At 37.5% G+C, this 12,952-nt stretch overlaps 1 protein-coding gene across 1 annotated transcript in view; it reads right to left on the reverse strand.

The window, feature by feature from the left end:
* Positions 1–12,952, reverse strand: part of LOC138748010 (mucin-19-like) — a 64,049-nt gene that overhangs the window by 16,970 nt on the left and 34,127 nt on the right. The window contains exons 23-24 of the mRNA XM_069907710.1: positions 7,788–7,844; positions 1,860–1,916 (exon numbers count right to left, since the gene is read on the reverse strand). Of these exons, the coding sequence (XP_069763811.1) occupies positions 1,860–1,916; positions 7,788–7,844 (114 nt within the window). The remainder of the gene's footprint in view (positions 1–1,859; positions 1,917–7,787; positions 7,845–12,952) is intronic.

Here is a 12,952-nt window from a genome sequence, read left to right on the forward strand (position 1 = left end):
GAACCATGCGAATTAAAAATATTTGGCATCCAGAATCAGGTTATAGTAGGAAATATCAGGAATTGTATCCTCTGTCTGTAACACTGTCATCTCCCCATTTTCTATGTGTTATTTGGGAATGATGAGCTTCCAAAGTGCAAACTGTCACAATGGTTTAATCGAATTTAAAATTGAAATTCACGTTTGTGTGTGAAAATAAATGCATGTGGAGAATTGAGAATTTTTTGGAATTCAATGGAGACAAACGAAAAGAAGCAAGTGTGCTCCTGTACCTGCAATCTGTTACTGAGCAGGTGAAAGATGACATCTTCCTGTATCAAATGAATTCTGACTCTTGACCTGGACTTGTGTGAATCCTGGGTGTTGGCAGAATGATTGAATCCAGCTCCCCATTTTATTTTATTTTATTAAACTGGTTATCAGGCTGTTATTCAATGAAAATTGATTTGTCTGGCATATATATTGGGGTGAGAGAAGATTTAATTGATGTTCAAATGTGAATTTGATTGGTGTTGCCTAGCTACAGTAAAGGAGCATTTTGTTGGAGAAAAAAGGATGAACTGTGAATGTAATATGTTTTTGAAGTAAAGCAACATTTGTGTCAACATATTGAAGGGATATGCACTCACCTGTTGTGGAACTTGTGGTTGAGGGAGTTGTCAAAGATGTTGTTTCTATTTGTGGAGAGAGAGCGCGAGAGAGAGAGAGAGAGAGAGAGAGAAAGCAATGCATTATTAGTGGGAAAATGCAACTTGAATAGCATGACTTGGTAATCAAATTTGTTGTGAATCAGCAAAAACTTTGACTTTTTAATCACCTGCATATCATTGGAAAGTATATTTTGCATGGTACTTTTCAAATTTTCAGGATACATATTTGTCTAAATCTGCAGTGATCACTTTTTATTTTACAGATGCAATTGCGAAGGAGAATAGGTAGACTGAAGGATTAACATTACAGAAAGTACCAATCAGCAACAGAATAGGTGAAAGGGTCGGGACGTTAAAGTTCAGAGCATTTCCTAAAAAGCACTAGTTTAATGCTTTGAAATCCATGTGATGTGAAAGATGACAAGCCTCATGCTGATTTTGATAAAATTCGGCACAATCGGATCGCTAATTCATTGCCTCTATTCAGTAAGTGTCCGACTTTCCGAGAGTGTGATGTAAATTTTTGAGTCAAACAATCAACTATGCCACTGAAGAGGGTAGTAACTGAACATTTGTCAAAAGGTTACTTTTTTCATGAGCTGGTGAAATGAAAGAATGGGTCTTCCCTTGGCAAAAAAAACTGACTTCTAAATTAATGTTTGATTGCTGGATTGAAATCAGCCGATCCTGATTAGATGTGTGATTGAACAATGCTCTCTGCTGAGATTACTCCTCATGAAAGTAAGGAGAACAGTGAAGATCAGAGGACAACCTCTCACTTTGCATAAATTTTAAACTTCTAAATTTAAATTTAGACATGCAGTACGGTAACAGGACAATTCGGCTCACGAATCAGTCAAGCTGAATGACAGCCAATAGACCTAGAACGCCGGAATGATTGTAAGAGTGAGAAGGAAATGAAAACCAAACAGATGTGGGAAAATGGTTCTAACTCCTTGCAGAGTTGTCTTAATCGATCACGGTTCCCTGGCACATAACAACGTTACAGTAACTGCTCTGCAAGCCATGACTCCTTGTCGAAGATCATCATGAACATATTTTGAATTTAACAAGGAGCAATTGCATGCGGACTTGTTCGAGGTGAAAATTAATGCAACCCTTTTTTACGGAAATGAAACGTACACGAAACTGCAATAGAGGAGTTTTTGTATATCTCGTCTACAGCCATTCAAAGACGTGATCACATACCTGTCGTGGAACTGGTTGTTGTGTAGGTGGTGCTAGCTGTGCTCGTTCCAGTAGTTTCTTGTGAAAGAAAAAGAAAATGTTTTAAAAACCACCCCATGCTCCTTTCAATGCTATTCAACTGAGAGCCAGTGAAATTGGAACAGAAATTATGATCATTGGAAAAATAGATTTTGATTCATGCGAATTAAAAGTGTTTGGAATACAGAATCTGGTTGCATTTGGAAATGTCAGGAGTTGTATCCTCTGTTTGTAATACTGTCATCTCCCCATCTTCTCCATGTTATTTGGAAATGATGAGCTTCCATCGTGCAAAATGTCAGAATGGTTTTGGAGGAAACAACATTGTATTTCACGTGTATATGTTTGAAAATGAATGCATGTGGAGATTTGTTAATTTTTGGAATATGATGTAGGGAGACGAAAACAGGAAACATCTATTTGAGCAGGAAGATGCCATCTTCCACTCTGATATCAGTTTTGACGTGTCAGTATTAGTATCCTGGACGTGATTGAATCCTCTGTGCTGAGAGAATGATTTGATGCAACTCCCAATGTTATTAAATTTTCTTAAGTGGGTGATCAGACTGTTATTCAGTGATATTTATTTCTCTGGCATTTATATTGAGGTGAGTGAAGATTTAACTAGTGTTCAAATGTGAATTTGTTTAGATTTACATGGCCACAGGAAAGGAGCATGTTGTTGGACAAACAAAATTATGAAATGTGCAGTAAAGGAACATTGAAATGTATATGCACTCACCTGTTGTGGAACTTGTGGTTGAAGGAGTTGTCAAGGATGTTGTTTCTATTTGTGGGCAGAGTGGGAGAGAGAGAGAGAGAGAGAAGGCAAATACATTTTTAGTGGGAAAATGCAACATGAATTTTAAGGAAATGTTTCAAATAATTGAACATCATGCAAACCAGAGCATATTTAGAATTTGCTGGATTTCTACTTCAGCTCAACATTGACATATGGTTGACAAATCATATTATGCATGATATTACTCAATTTTTCAGGGTACGTTTTTGTCCAAATCTGCTGTGTTCACTTTTTTTGTTACAGATACAAATGCAATTGGGTTTAGGTAGACTGAAGGATTAACATTACAGAAAGTACCAATCAGCAATAGATTAGGTGAAAGGGTCTGGACGATAAAGTTCAGTGAATTTCCTAAAAAGCACTAGTTGAATGCATTGAAATCCACGTTATGTGAAAGATGACAAGCCTCATGCTGATCTTGATAAAAGTCAGCTCATCGGATCCATAATTCATTGCCTCTGTTCAGAAAAGTGTCCCAAATTCCATCAGTGTGATGTAAACATAGAAGAAAAACTATCAAATGTGAAACTGAAATGGTAGTAATTGTACATAGATCACAAGGTTATTTCTTTCAAGAGCTGGTGAAATGAAAGAATGGGTCTTCCATTGTCAAAGAATCTGACTCCTAAATTAATTTTTGATTGCTGGACTGAAACCTGCCAATCATGATTAGATATGTGATTCAGCAATGCTCTTTGCTGAGCTGGTTACTAGTCATGAAAGAAAGGAGAACGTTAGAGGAACGGCATGGGGACAGGACATTTCGGGCCATGGATCCGTGCAGCTGAATTACACCCAATTGAACTAGAATGATTGTAAGAGTGAGATGGAAATGGAGCATCCAGATGGAAACTACACAGAATTGGGCACATGTTATAAACCCCTTACAAGGAGTGCCCCACTCTAACACTGGTCGCTGACGCCATCACTACGTTGCACTAAATACTACGCACACCATGCCTTCCTTGATGAAGATCATTATCGACTTAATTTGAATTGAACAAGGAGCCATTGCATTTGGACTTGTTCGAGGTGAAAATTAATGCATCCCTCTTTACAGAATTGTGATGGACATGAAACTAAATTAGACGTGATTTTGAAAATCTCGACTAAGGCCATTGAAAGACATTCTCACCCACCTGTGGTGGAAGTGGCTGTTGTCGGCGTGGTGCTCGTTCCAGTTATTTCTTATGAAAGAGAAAGTAAGTGTTAACAACCAGTCCATGCTGCTTTCAATGCAATGAAATGTGGAGCAAATGAAAATGGGACAGAAATGATGATCAATGCAAAAGTCGAATTTGAACCATGCGAATTAAAATATTTGGCATCCAGAATCAGGTTATAGTAGGAAATATCAGGAGTTGTATCCTCTGTCTGTAACACTGTCATCTCCCCATTTTCTATGTGTTATTTGGAAATGATGAGCTTCCATCGTGCAAAATGTCAGAATGGTTTTGGAGGAAACAACATTGTATTTCACGTGTATATGTTTGAAAATGAATGCATGTGGAGATTTGTTAATTTTTGGAATATGATGTAGGGAGACGAAAACAGGAAACATCTATTTGAGCAGGAAGATGCCATCTTCCACTCTGATATCAGTTTTGACGTGTCAGTATCAGTATCCTGGACGTGATTGAATCCTGTGTGCTGAGAGAATGATTTGATGCAACTCCCAATGTTATTAAATTTTCTTAAGTGGGTGATCAGACTGTTATTCAGTGATATTTATTTCTCTGGCATTTATATTGAGGTGAGTGAAGATTTAACTAGTGTTCAAATGTGAATTTGTTTAGATTTACATGGCCACAGGAAAGGAGCATGTTGTTGGACAAACAAAATTATGAAATGTGCAGTAAAGGAACATTGAAATGTATATGCACTCACCTGTTGTGGAACTTGTGGTTGAAGGAGTTGTCAAGGATGTTGTTTCTATTTGTGGGCAGAGCGGGAGAGAGAGAGAGAGAGAGAGAAGGCAAATACATTATTAGTGGGAAAATGCAACATGAATTTTAAGGAAATGTTTCAAATAATTGAACATCATGCAAACCAGAGCATATTTAGAATTTGCTGGATTTCTACTTCAGCTCAACATTGACATATGGTTGACAAATCATATTATGCATGATATTACTCAATTTTTCAGGGTACGTTTTTGTCCAAATCTGCTGTGTTCACTTTTTTTGTTACAGATACAAATGCAATTGGGTTTAGGTAGACTGAAGGATTAACATTACAGAAAGTACCAATCAGCAATAGATTAGGTGAAAGGGTCTGGACGATAAAGTTCAGTGAATTTCCTAAAAAGCACTAGTTGAATGCATTGAAATCCACGTTATGTGAAAGATGACAAGCCTCATGCTGATCTTGATAAAAGTCAGCTCATCGGATCCATAATTCATTGCCTCTGTTCAGAAAAGTGTCCCAAATTCCATCAGTGTGATGTAAACATAGAAGAAAAACTATCAAATGTGTAACTGAAATGGTAGTAATTGTACATAGATCACAAGGTTATTTCTTTCAAGAGCTGGTGAAATGAAAGAATGGGTCTTCCATTATCAAAGAATCTGACTCCTAAATTAATTTTTGATTGCTGGACTGAAACCTGCCAATCATGATTAGATATGTGATTCAGCAATGCTCTTTGCTGAGCTGGTTACGAGTCATGAAAGAAAGGAGAACGTTAGAGGAACGGCATGGGGACAGGACATTTCGGGCCATGGATCCGTGCAGCTGAATTACACCCAATTGAACTAGAATGATTGTAAGAGTGAGATGGAAATGGAGCATCCAGATGGAAACTACACAGAATTGGGCACATGTTATAAACCCCTTACAAGGAGTGCCCCACTCTAACACTGGTCGCTGACGCCATCACTACGTTGCACTAAATGCTACGCACACCATGCCTTCCTTGATGAAGATCATTATCAACTTAATTTGAATTTAACAAGGAGCAATTGCATTTGGACTTGTTACAGGAGAAAATTAAAGCATCCCTCTTTACAGAATTGTGATGGACATGAAACTAAATTAGACGTGATTTTGAAAATCTCGACTAAGGCCATTGAAAGACATTCTCACCCACCTGTGGTGGAAGTGGCTGTTGTCGGCGTGGTGCTCGTTCCAGTTATTTCTTATGAAAGAGAAAGTAAGTGTTAACAACCACTCCATGCTGCTTTCAATGCAATGAAATGTGGAGCAAATGAAAATGGGACAGAAATGATGATCAATGCAAAAGTCGAATTTGAACCATGCGAATTAAAAATATTTGGCATCCAGAATCAGGTTATAGTAGGAAATATCAGGAATTGTATCCTCTGTCTGTAACACTGTCATCTCCCCATTTTCTATGTGTTATTTGGGAATGATGAGCTTCCAAAGTGCAAACTGTCACAATGGTTTAATCGAATTTAAAATTGAAATTCACGTTTGTGTGTGAAAATAAATGCATGTGGAGAATTGAGAATTTTTTGGAATTCAATGGAGACAAACGAAAAGAAGCAAGTGTGCTCCTGTACCTGCAATCTGTTACTGAGCAGGTGAAAGATGACATCTTCCTGTATCAAATGAATTCTGACTCTTGACCTGGACTTGTGTGAATCCTGGGTGTTGGCAGAATGATTGAATCCAGCTCCCCATTTTATTTTATTTTATTAAACTGGTTATCAGGCTGTTATTCAATGAAAATTGATTTGTCTGGCATATATATTGGGGTGAGAGAAGATTTAATTGATGTTCAAATGTGAATTTGATTGGTGTTGCCTAGCTACAGTAAAGGAGCATTTTGTTGGAGAAAAAAGGATGAACTGTGAATGTAATATGTTTTTGAAGTAAAGCAACATTTGTGTCAACATATTGAAGGGATATGCACTCACCTGTTGTGGAACTTGTGGTTGAGGGAGTTGTCAAAGATGTTGTTTCTATTTGTGGAGAGAGAGCGCGAGAGAGAGAGAGAGAGAGAGAGAGAAAGCAATGCATTATTAGTGGGAAAATGCAACTTGAATAGCATGACTTGGTAATCAAATTTGTTGTGAATCAGCAAAAACTTTGACTTTTTAATCACCTGCATATCATTGGAAAGTATATTTTGCATGGTACTTTTCAAATTTTCAGGATACATATTTGTCTAAATCTGCAGTGATCACTTTTTATTTTACAGATGCAATTGCGAAGGAGAATAGGTAGACTGAAGGATTAACATTACAGAAAGTACCAATCAGCAACAGAATAGGTGAAAGGGTCGGGACGTTAAAGTTCAGAGCATTTCCTAAAAAGCACTAGTTTAATGCTTTGAAATCCATGTGATGTGAAAGATGACAAGCCTCATGCTGATTTTGATAAAATTCGGCACAATCGGATCGCTAATTCATTGCCTCTATTCAGTAAGTGTCCCACTTTCCGAGAGTGTGATGTAAATTTTTGAGTCAAACAATCAACTATGCCACTGAAGAGGGTAGTAACTGAACATTTGTCAAAAGGTTACTTTTTTCATGAGCTGGTGAAATGAAAGAATGGGTCTTCCCTTGGCAAAAAAAACTGACTTCTAAATTAATGTTTGATTGCTGGATTGAAATCAGCCGATCCTGATTAGATGTGTGATTGAACAATGCTCTCTGCTGAGATTACTCCTCATGAAAGTAAGGAGAACAGTGAAGATCAGAGGACAACCTCTCACTTTGCATAAATTTTAAACTTCTAAATTTAAATTTAGACATGCAGTACGGTAACAGGACAATTCGGCTCACGAATCAGTCAAGCTGAATGACAGCCAATAGACCTAGAACGCCGGAATGATTGTAAGAGTGAGAAGGAAATGAAAACCAAACAGATGTGGGAAAATGGTTCTAACTCCTTGCAGAGTTGTCTTAATCGATCACGGTTCCCTGGCACATAACAACGTTACAGTAACTGCTCTGCAAGCCATGACTCCTTGTCGAAGATCATCATGAACATATTTTGAATTTAACAAGGAGCAATTGCATGCGGACTTGTTCGAGGTGAAAATTAATGCAACCCTTTTTTACGGAAATGAAACGTACACGAAACTGCAATAGAGGAGTTTTTGTATATCTCGTCTACAGCCATTCAAAGACGTGATCACATACCTGTCGTGGAACTGGTTGTTGTGTAGGTGGTGCTAGCTGTGCTCGTTCCAGTAGTTTCTTGTGAAAGAAAAAGAAAATGTTTTAAAAACCACCCCATGCTCCTTTCAATGCTATTCAACTGAGAGCCAGTGAAATTGGAACAGAAATTATGATCATTGGAAAAATAGATTTTGATTCATGCGAATTAAAAGTGTTTGGAATACAGAATCTGGTTGCATTTGGAAATGTCAGGAGTTGTATCCTCTGTTTGTAATACTGTCATCTCCCCATCTTCTCCATGTTATTTGGAAATGATGAGCTTCCATCGTGCAAAATGTCAGAATGGTTTTGGAGGAAACAACATTGTATTTCACGTGTATATGTTTGAAAATGAATGCATGTGGAGATTTGTTAATTTTTGGAATATGATGTAGGGAGACGAAAACAGGAAACATCTATTTGAGCAGGAAGATGCCATCTTCCACTCTGATATCAGTTTTGACGTGTCAGTATTAGTATCCTGGACGTGATTGAATCCTCTGTGCTGAGAGAATGATTTGATGCAACTCCCAATGTTATTAAATTTTCTTAAGTGGGTGATCAGACTGTTATTCAGTGATATTTATTTCTCTGGCATTTATATTGAGGTGAGTGAAGATTTAACTAGTGTTCAAATGTGAATTTGTTTAGATTTACATGGCCACAGGAAAGGAGCATGTTGTTGGACAAACAAAATTATGAAATGTGCAGTAAAGGAACATTGAAATGTATATGCACTCACCTGTTGTGGAACTTGTGGTTGAAGGAGTTGTCAAGGATGTTGTTTCTATTTGTGGGCAGAGTGGGAGAGAGAGAGAGAGAGAGAAGGCAAATACATTTTTAGTGGGAAAATGCAACATGAATTTTAAGGAAATGTTTCAAATAATTGAACATCATGCAAACCAGAGCATATTTAGAATTTGCTGGATTTCTACTTCAGCTCAACATTGACATATGGTTGACAAATCATATTATGCATGATATTACTCAATTTTTCAGGGTACGTTTTTGTCCAAATCTGCTGTGTTCACTTTTTTTGTTACAGATACAAATGCAATTGGGTTTAGGTAGACTGAAGGATTAACATTACAGAAAGTACCAATCAGCAATAGATTAGGTGAAAGGGTCTGGACGATAAAGTTCAGTGAATTTCCTAAAAAGCACTAGTTGAATGCATTGAAATCCACGTTATGTGAAAGATGACAAGCCTCATGCTGATCTTGATAAAAGTCAGCTCATCGGATCCATAATTCATTGCCTCTGTTCAGAAAAGTGTCCCAAATTCCATCAGTGTGATGTAAACATAGAAGAAAAACTATCAAATGTGAAACTGAAATGGTAGTAATTGTACATAGATCACAAGGTTATTTCTTTCAAGAGCTGGTGAAATGAAAGAATGGGTCTTCCATTGTCAAAGAATCTGACTCCTAAATTAATTTTTGATTGCTGGACTGAAACCTGCCAATCATGATTAGATATGTGATTCAGCAATGCTCTTTGCTGAGCTGGTTACTAGTCATGAAAGAAAGGAGAACGTTAGAGGAACGGCATGGGGACAGGACATTTCGGGCCATGGATCCGTGCAGCTGAATTACACCCAATTGAACTAGAATGATTGTAAGAGTGAGATGGAAATGGAGCATCCAGATGGAAACTACACAGAATTGGGCACATGTTATAAACCCCTTACAAGGAGTGCCCCACTCTAACACTGGTCGCTGACGCCATCACTACGTTGCACTAAATACTACGCACACCATGCCTTCCTTGATGAAGATCATTATCGACTTAATTTGAATTGAACAAGGAGCCATTGCATTTGGACTTGTTCGAGGTGAAAATTAATGCATCCCTCTTTACAGAATTGTGATGGACATGAAACTAAATTAGACGTGATTTTGAAAATCTCGACTAAGGCCATTGAAAGACATTCTCACCCACCTGTGGTGGAAGTGGCTGTTGTCGGCGTGGTGCTCGTTCCAGTTATTTCTTATGAAAGAGAAAGTAAGTGTTAACAACCACTCCATGCTGCTTTCAATGCAATGAAATGTGGAGCAAATGAAAATGGGACAGAAATGATGATCAATGCAAAAGTCGAATTTGAACCATGCGAATTAAAATATTTGGCATCCAGAATCAGGTTATAGTAGGAAATATCAGGAGTTGTATCCTCTGTCTGTAACACTGTCATCTCCCCATTTTCTATGTGTTATTTGGAAATGATGAGCTTCCATCGTGCAAAATGTCAGAATGGTTTTGGAGGAAACAACATTGTATTTCACGTGTATATGTTTGAAAATGAATGCATGTGGAGATTTGTTAATTTTTGGAATATGATGTAGGGAGACGAAAACAGGAAACATCTATTTGAGCAGGAAGATGCCATCTTCCACTCTGATATCAGTTTTGACGTGTCAGTATCAGTATCCTGGACGTGATTGAATCCTGTGTGCTGAGAGAATGATTTGATGCAACTCCCAATGTTATTAAATTTTCTTAAGTGGGTGATCAGACTGTTATTCAGTGATATTTATTTCTCTGGCATTTATATTGAGGTGAGTGAAGATTTAACTAGTGTTCAAATGTGAATTTGTTTAGATTTACATGGCCACAGGAAAGGAGCATGTTGTTGGACAAACAAAATTATGAAATGTGCAGTAAAGGAACATTGAAATGTATAAGCACTCACCTGTTGTGGAACTTGTGGTTGAAGGAGTTGTCAAGGATGTTGTTTCTATTTGTGGGCAGAGCGGGAGAGAGAGAGAGAGAGAGAGAAGGCAAATACATTATTAGTGGGAAAATGCAACATGAATTTTAAGGAAATGTTTCAAATAATTGAACATCATGCAAACCAGAGCATATTTAGAATTTGCTGGATTTCTACTTCAGCTCAACATTGACATATGGTTGACAAATCATATTATGCATGATATTACTCAATTTTTCAGGGTACGTTTTTGTCCAAATCTGCTGTGTTCACTTTTTTTGTTACAGATACAAATGCAATTGGGTTTAGGTAGACTGAAGGATTAACATTACAGAAAGTACCAATCAGCAATAGATTAGGTGAAAGGGTCTGGACGATAAAGTTCAGTGAATTTCCTAAAAAGCACTAGTTGAATGCATTGAAATCCACGTTATGTGAAAGATGACAAGCCTCATGCTGATCTTGATAAAAGTCAGCTCATCGGATCCATAATTCATTGCCTCTGTTCAGAAAAGTGTCCCAAATTCCATCAGTGTGATGTAAACATAGAAGAAAAACTATCAAATGTGTAACTGAAATGGTAGTAATTGTACATAGATCACAAGGTTATTTCTTTCAAGAGCTGGTGAAATGAAAGAATGGGTCTTCCATTATCAAAGAATCTGACTCCTAAATTAATTTTTGATTGCTGGACTGAAACCTGCCAATCATGATTAGATATGTGATTCAGCAATGCTCTTTGCTGAGCTGGTTACGAGTCATGAAAGAAAGGAGAACGTTAGAGGAACGGCATGGGGACAGGACATTTCGGGCCATGGATCCGTGCAGCTGAATTACACCCAATTGAACTAGAATGATTGTAAGAGTGAGATGGAAATGGAGCATCCAGATGGAAACTACACAGAATTGGGCACATGTTATAAACCCCTTACAAGGAGTGCCCCACTCTAACACTGGTCGCTGACGCCATCACTACGTTGCACTAAATGCTACGCACACCATGCCTTCCTTGATGAAGATCATTATCAACTTAATTTGAATTTAACAAGGAGCAATTGCATTTGGACTTGTTACAGGAGAAAATTAAAGCATCCCTCTTTACAGAATTGTGATGGACATGAAACTAAATTAGACGTGATTTTGAAAATCTCGACTAAGGCCATTGAAAGACATTCTCACCCACCTGTGGTGGAAGTGGCTGTTGTCGGCGTGGTGCTCGTTCCAGTTATTTCTTATGAAAGAGAAAGTAAGTGTTAACAACCACTCCATGCTGCTTTCAATGCAATGAAATGTGGAGCAAATGAAAATGGGACAGAAATGATGATCAATGCAAAAGTCGAATTTGAACCATGCGAATTAAAAATATTTGGCATCCAGAATCAGGTTATAGTAGGAAATATCAGGAATTGTATCCTCTGTCTGTAACACTGTCATCTCCCCATTTTCTATGTGTTATTTGGGAATGATGAGCTTCCAAAGTGCAAACTGTCACAATGGTTTAATCGAATTTAAAATTGAAATTCACGTTTGTGTGTGAAAATAAATGCATGTGGAGAATTGAGAATTTTTTGGAATTCAATGGAGACAAACGAAAAGAAGCAAGTGTGCTCCTGTACCTGCAATCTGTTACTGAGCAGGTGAAAGATGACATCTTCCTGTATCAAATGAATTCTGACTCTTGACCTGGACTTGTGTGAATCCTGGGTGTTGGCAGAATGATTGAATCCAGCTCCCCATTTTATTTTATTTTATTAAACTGGTTATCAGGCTGTTATTCAATGAAAATTGATTTGTCTGGCATATATATTGGGGTGAGAGAAGATTTAATTGATGTTCAAATGTGAATTTGATTGGTGTTGCCTAGCTACAGTAAAGGAGCATTTTGTTGGAGAAAAAAGGATGAACTGTGAATGTAATATGTTTTTGAAGTAAAGCAACATTTGTGTCAACATATTGAAGGGATATGCACTCACCTGTTGTGGAACTTGTGGTTGAGGGAGTTGTCAAAGATGTTGTTTCTATTTGTGGAGAGAGAGCGCGAGAGAGAGAGAGAGAGAGAGAAAGCAATGCAATATTAGTGGGAAAATGCAACTTGAATAGCATGACTTGGTAATCAAATTTGTTGTGAATCAGCAAAAACTTTGACTTTTTAATCACCTGCATATCATTGGAAAGTATATTTTGCATGGTACTTTTCAAATTTTCAGGATACATTTTTGTCTAAATCTGCAGTGATCACTTTTTATTTTACAGATGCAATTGCGAAGGAGAATAGGTAGACTGAAGGATTAACATTACAGAAAGTACCAATCAGCAACAGATTAGGTGAAAGGGTCGGGACGTTAAAGTTCAGAGCATTTCCTAAAAAGCACTAGTTTAATGCTTTGAAATCCATGTGATGTGAAAGATGACAAGCCTCATGCTGATTTTGATAAAATTC

This window comes from Narcine bancroftii, chromosome 13 (assembly GCF_036971445.1).
Source record: "Narcine bancroftii isolate sNarBan1 chromosome 13, sNarBan1.hap1, whole genome shotgun sequence".
Lineage (NCBI taxonomy): Eukaryota > Metazoa > Chordata > Chondrichthyes > Torpediniformes > Narcinidae > Narcine > Narcine bancroftii.